This window comes from Lygodium microphyllum, chromosome 12, assembly GCF_053477565.2.
Source record: "Lygodium microphyllum isolate KBCC chromosome 12, Lygodium_microphyllum_v1.1.10, whole genome shotgun sequence".
Lineage (NCBI taxonomy): Eukaryota > Viridiplantae > Streptophyta > Polypodiopsida > Schizaeales > Lygodiaceae > Lygodium > Lygodium microphyllum.
Window position 1 is genome coordinate 3,641,194 of NC_141146.1, and position 6,818 is coordinate 3,648,011.

At 40.6% G+C, this 6,818-nt stretch overlaps 1 protein-coding gene across 1 annotated transcript; it reads right to left on the reverse strand.

Moving 5' to 3' along the window:
* Positions 1-3,840: 3,840 nt before the first annotated feature.
* Positions 3,841-5,943, reverse strand: LOC148027406 (uncharacterized). Its single transcript, XM_087688894.1, has one exon. It carries the CDS (start codon positions 5,820-5,822, stop codon positions 4,056-4,058), a length of 1,767 nt encoding a protein of 588 aa, XP_087545020.1. The 5' UTR covers positions 5,823-5,943; the 3' UTR covers positions 3,841-4,055.
* Between the last annotated feature and the right edge of the window lie 875 nt (positions 5,944-6,818).

The window sequence follows — 6,818 nt, forward strand, 5'->3', positions numbered from 1 at the left end:
TATTAGCATAAGTATTTAAGTGTCTAACTGAAGAATCTCATTCCACCACAAGCATGTCATCAACATAGCCCATGGACCAATAAATGCTCTATCATCTAAGAGCTCAAAATAGAGTAATGAAGTTCCAACTTGTTGCCAACAAAAGCCCCAAAATGTTGCTTCTAAATTTAAGCCCATAGCTCCATAATCTTCAATCTTACCAAAGTTGAAGAGCCTTACTCAAAAGAAGCCAATAGAGTTGTTAAACTAATAGTTATGGTTGAAGCTTGTCATTGAGCATTCAGAGAATGGCTCTTGATATTACAACTGTTGAGGAAGTTGAAGAAGAAAATATTTGAAGATACCCTACTTAATTCATCATAAGAAGTTATATATTGCTTCAATGGAAGGAAACTAGCCTTCAAACTTGAATGAATAAGCTCCAATGTTGGCCCTAAAAAAGTAAACCATGTAGAACCCTTGTAATGGAAAGATTTCACCTCTCTTTATGCTTCAAAAAGAAGGAATGACAAGCTTCAAAAAGAATCCCCAAATTTGTCCACCATGGGAGTTTGAAGAGTTGAAGAAAGCTCCAATGTCTTTTATCTTGACCAAATTGGAAGAATCTTGTTGTAGGTGAACTTTATTAGAGTAAAGAAGTAAAAATCCCTTAAATTAGGATAGATTTTCTAAAATGTCCATTGTTCATGACTTGCACCATTAGGGTTTGTGGAAATCAAAGAATGAGAAAATAAGATTGAATGAGGAGTATTATAGTTAAGAAGTTGCTGAATATCATTGTTGAAGGTATAAACCTTTGAAGTAGGGCACGTGGGGGCTTGAATAAGAGAGTTGTAGTATTGAAAATTCAATGTAAATTACACTGATCCATAGCCTACAATCATGGAAGGTAATGGCTCAAGAAGCATACTCTACATGTTGCAAATGAGGTCTAGAAGTTGCCTATGCTATCCATTCTCAAGGCAAAGCAAGATTCATGGAGAGGGATAAGAGAGATAGGTTGAAGATTCAATGGAGGTCTCAGGAATCAAGAGAAAGAATCTTTTCTCAAAACTAACCATTGTTTAAAACTTAACTAATGTCTTATTAACTCTTTTTTCTTAAAGTTACCTCCAAAATGACTTGTAATCGATGCACGACTTGCTATTTTAGCTACTATTTGGCTACATCTCTCCAAAATCTTTGTTAGAGCTTCAAGATTAGTCTCTCCTTCAAGTATAACTCATGCAAGTACCTACCATGTGGCTCTTATATTTGCTATCCAAGATTAAAAATTAGAGAAAATATGTCTAAAATGAGAAAAACAAATGGATCAAAAGCCTATCATAAAGGAAGCTACGAGAAGAGAGAAAGAGGAGAGAGAATATTACAAGAAAGAGAGAAGAAGAGTGCATGAGAGAGAAATTCTAGATGAGGAGAGAGAGATACTAGAAACAGAGAGAGAAAGACTACAAAGAAGAAAAGAGATGGCTAGCAACCATATTGAAAGAACAGGAGGAGAGAGATGAAACAAGAAAAGACTTGTATGTATGTCAAAAATTGATACAAAATGATTAGTATCTTCACCTTTTATACATGCCCCTATGTACCCTATTTCCCATATGTTACATGTTATGTCATTCAATATGGCATTATGGGAATTAGTACTAATCTTGGTACTAATGCAACACAATAAACTAAGGCATTTCCAAGCCCCAAATATATGCATGGATTTCCTTTTGGGATTCAAGCAGTTGTAAGAATATTTTTGTGTTTTGGTTTTATTCTCTCATAATAAGCAAAATCCTATGGTTGTGTAAGCATAGATATATGTATACGCATAGGCATAGGTTTAGACATAATGCAACATAGGCCTAGGTGTAGCCTAGGCTAGGTATGGTGTATAACAATTAGGGCAAGTACAAGCCTCTGATTAGCATATGCCTATATTTATGTCATGCCTAGCTAGCCCATGACTAGCATTTAGCTAGCCTATATTGGTTGTGCCTAGCCTATGCCATGTGTAAACCAAGCATCACATAAGTATATGGTAGGCCCTAAGCATAGACTAAGGAAAAGCGCATGCCTCCATATAGTGTACACCTTTATTTATGCTAGGCTAGAGTATATGCTATATTTGTAGGCTAGGCAAGATGTAGATGTAGGCTAGATTAGGCATGATATAGATTAAGCAAAGTTCAAGTCTACACCAAGCATATGCCTACACTAACTCTAGTCTTATAGTAAAAAAACAAATTTATGGCAATTTGAATCCTCTATTAAAATTTTCATTTCTCATCAATGAGAGAGATTAATAAAAATGGTTTTAGAAAAATGCAATCAACACAAGATACTAGCTAGTTGAAAGAAAACAGAAATGATCAAAATGAGCTAGGGAGTGTATATTCCAATGTCCACCTTTGAGACCATTTTCACAAAAGATGAAAAACTTTTAGTGCTTCTAATAAAAACCATCTTTAAAAAAAAGCTAAAACTTTCATGAGAAATACTTTGACATGTATTGCATGCACCCTCATTCAAAGAAATGTAATAACATAAAGACTGTCAATTTTTTAGAGAGCTTCAAATAGTGTTGTTTTGACCAATTTTCATGTAATTTTAAATTCTTAATTTTATAAAAATTTAATTTTCACTTGAAACTTATCTCAAACATTTTATTCTTCTATCTTACAATATTGACAAACTCCCATCCAATTTTGATATCATATACACATGCTTTTTTAAATGTATTGAAATATGATTTGAGGTATTAAAGTAGCTTGTAGCCACTTTTGTGGCAAATTACAAAACTAATGCGAATGCCATGCCTCACTTATCCCAAGCATTGCCTATGCTCATGCATAGCCTATGTGTATGCCTAGCTTGTCGTAACTTTATGCCTAGTGTATGCCTTTGGTAAGCTAGGCTAGGCTAGAGATGGCATAGACTAAGGGCAAGTGGAGGCCTACGTCTAGCATGCACCAATGTTTATGCCTTACCTAACATGTGCAAACCTATGCATAGTATGACCTTTATATACATGTAGCATGTGCATGTGCCTATGCCTAGCTTGGCATAGGCTAGATCTATGTGTAGATGATTGCATGATTAATGTTTTGATATTATTTGATTATGGCATGGTGTATACAGATATATATTACTAATCATGGGTGTTGTGATGTAGTGTACATATCACTTATAAGCTATTCCAAAATATTTTTATTTCACTTGAAACTTAAAATAATTTACTTTTATTTCAAATATAATATTTTTTAAAATATCTAAAAATTATACATTTATAAAAAACCAATCTCCACTTGAAACATATTTCAAACATTTTATTCTAATATTTTACAATATTGATAAACTCTTATCTAATTTTGGTATCATATGCACATGCTATTTCAAACATAGTGAAATAGGACTAGAGCCACTAAAGTGGCTTGCTGCCACTTTTGTGGCAAATTACAAGACTAGTGCTAATGTCATGCCTAGCCTATCCCAAGCATTGCCTACAGTGTATGTCTTTGGTAGGCTAGAGATGGCATAGACTAAGGGCAAGTGGAAGCCTACATCTAGCATGCACCAATGTTTATACCGTACCTAGCATGCGCCTATCCTATGCATAATATGACCTCTATCTACGCCTAGCCTGTGCATATGCCCATGCCTAGCTTGGCATTCGTTTGATGCCCAGATTTTAATTAAATTTATTTGGCAATACAAGATGCCAAACTTAAACTTGGTAACTTACATTTAGATATGCAATGATATATACATACATAGACTCTCACAACTGGATCGTTTTGAAAATTTGCAACTTGTTGCGAAGATTGCTGGGTCTTGTCAATTGAACTGGTTTTTGTAATTAATAACACACGATACACATATTTTGATTTAAAACAGTAGGGAGCTACTAGTTGCAGAATTGCATATAATGTTTAGGAAAAATGATTGTACCCTCCACTGGAACTGATTGAGCACATGCCAGGTTATAATACAGCTGCTTGAATTCGCTCTGGGCAGTCATCATTCAGTGATTTAACTCTCCAAAGTGGGTGATCATGACATGGTAATTAGGGATGACAGAGGGTACCCTGGATGTGATCAGGATGACGAATATTGGGCAATCGAATTCCAGCAGCATGATGCTGGAACGACGATGGACTTGGCAGCAAGGAGCTTGCACAGGCTTCGCTGGAAGTATAAGAGCTTACAAAGGCAGGCTGCAGGCGCTGGACTGCGTCACAATTCAACATGGCAGCTGGGGCAGTGTCGTGGACGTGGAGGTCGAATCTCCTAGGCAGCTTGTTGCACTGGTTAATTCCCTTAGTTAGGTCGACTGCAACACTGGCGACGTTGAAGCTCCCAGTGTTGCAGTCGTTGATGTTGTCGGAGATGAGCTGGAGCTGGTGGAGGCGTTGGTGGAGGGCGACCATGCGCTGGAGGTAGGAGATGTAGCGGACGGCCTCCTCCAGCATGGAGGCGGTGTCCATCTTGCTGCCGCCCGGGACCAGGCTCTGCAGCACCCTGAACTTGTGTCGGATGCGGTGGCGCCGCCTCCTGGCCGCAATCCCCTGTGGCTGCACCGAGTATCCCATCGTAGTCTTTTTCCTAGCAGGCGGGGCAGCAATGTCATCGCCATCAGCCGACGCAGCATTCTGTGCATCATCATGGAGTAAGTACGTCCTTTTGGCCGTAGCAGGACGCTTTGCGACACTGGGTCCAGCTGTTTCTAGCGGACACTGTAGAGTTACTCTATCTGCTTGGAGCGCGACTTTGGCGGCTAAATCATGGCCGCCTCCTACAGCCGGCGCATCTAAAGTACAGTTGGCTTGCGGCGAGGAAAGCGCATACTTACTCCAGGTAGTGATAGCCTGCGATGGAGCTGCGAGTACTGTATGAAGGGCCGGTATGGGGTCCGGGGAATATATGAGTGATGAAGGTAGTACTGTGGCACTTTGAGTACTAGTACTGACCTTGCAGCATACTGGTTCTGGCGGAAATGCCGCTTCCTGGATAATCTGTGCATCAGAGACAGCTATAGCTGCCGTCGTAGAGTCGGCCAGATACACTCTAGTACTGATCGCCGATGACGGGACAGGGACAGGGCAGTTGATGGACTCGAGGGGCGGATTAGATGGGGCTTTACCGTTTGTGGCTACACTGCACGGATGGAATATGTATAATTGATCAGCCGGAGAGGGTAGAAATTCACTGTCGAGAGCTAGCGGCTGCGGACTGTTGCTGTGAAAGATATTATATTGATGATCTGTTGGTGATGTGATGCAGGGGCTTGCAGTAAGAACTGTAGAGTAAGTAGCATTTTTATAAGGTGAGCCAGCAAATATAATAGTGTCACTACAACAAGGAGCTGCTGGCGCAGCTGCAGGAGGGATGGCGGAGCTACTAAAAGTAGAGAAGCAGCTGCTACTGGCGATAAGCATGGGGGCCGTGGATATGTGTCGGCAGGTTGATGTCATGCTTGAGGGATAAGAAGAAGAACAACAATTTTTTAATAAGGCGTGGCCATGCAAGCCGCAGCCGGGTAGTACAGAAGCATCGTCCTGCGACATGGCCATGGCGGAGGCGAGCATGCGTCCCTCCGGCCTCTTGCCTTTTGGGAATAAACTATTAAGCTCCTCTAGGTGCTCCCCCTCCTCCCTGCCCTTCCCATCTAATCCTATAAGCTCATGCACATGCCTTGCAGTAGCTGCTGCTTGGCTCCATGCGTTGTCCTGCTGCTCAATACAATGTGTCGTATCGAGGCAGCCTGCATGTAAGCCTCCAGGGCCTCTCCCATCATGAACAGTTGACGTTAGTACGGGGAATGCAAAGTCCATGAAGAAACCGCAAAGCTTTTACCCGACGACCGGCCCAAACAAAAGCTCGATCTGTAAGCAAAGCAGGGATACTGTGGGCATACTCTGTGGAAGCTGCTGGGTAAAGATGGGAAGCGAGCTCACGCTCGAGAGCTTGTCTAGCTACAGGGAAGCAAAACGAAACTCGATGCGATATTTCATTATAGAGAGAGAGAGAGAGAGAGAGAGAGATGGGTCGTCGGAGGGGGGAGGGAGACAAGCAAGGACTCTGTCGAACTGGACGGTTTTGAATACCGAAGTAGTTTGACGTGAAATATATAGATATAATATTGAAACGAATGCGGCATCCATTCAAACCAACTCAATCAGAATACCGATGATGAGACATCGTCCCCACCGCCCCTCTCTTCCCTCTCTCTTTTGCTGTTCGCCCTACGGTCCCGCCGCTAAAAAGCAATGCTCTAACAAAAATGGCGACAATTAGCTTATGCGGATGGACAGCTCGTACACATTAGAAAGCCAAGTCTCTCCGTTTTATTGGGTGGTAATGATCATTGATAATGGTGGGCCAACCTTTAGGCAATCATGTTAAGGAGGCATTAAAAAGACTAATTAGAAAGGCTTTTTACCCATGGAAGCCTAACCATGTGTGATAGTAAAAATCAACCATTATTGATTGGGAACTTGGTAGTTTTTTTAAAATGTGCTAAAGAAATTAATATTATAAAAAGATAAATATGTACAAAGCCTCTCAATAAAAAGATAGTAAAAGCCATTATTGATTGGGAAAGTAGTAGTTACCTGAGAAGGAGAGGACATAAAAAGAGGAGAAATCATTTAAACCGTAGCTCACAACTGGAGCAAGTTTAGACTTTTGTAAGACTTGAATTGCAATTTGAGTTTCATATACGAAATTGGGAGAGTTTATGTCGAAGGATATCTAGGGAAGTTGCTTAACAAGGAAACTAGGGATGATAGTTTGTCACTCTCCATGTAGAAGGGTTGAGGCCCACTTAT

Bases quoted from the DNA above. Each gene is read 5' to 3' on its own strand.
- LOC148027406 (XM_087688894.1), bottom strand. From the start codon at position 5,822: ATGGACTTTGCATTCCCCGTACTAACGTCAACTGTTCATGATGGGAGA.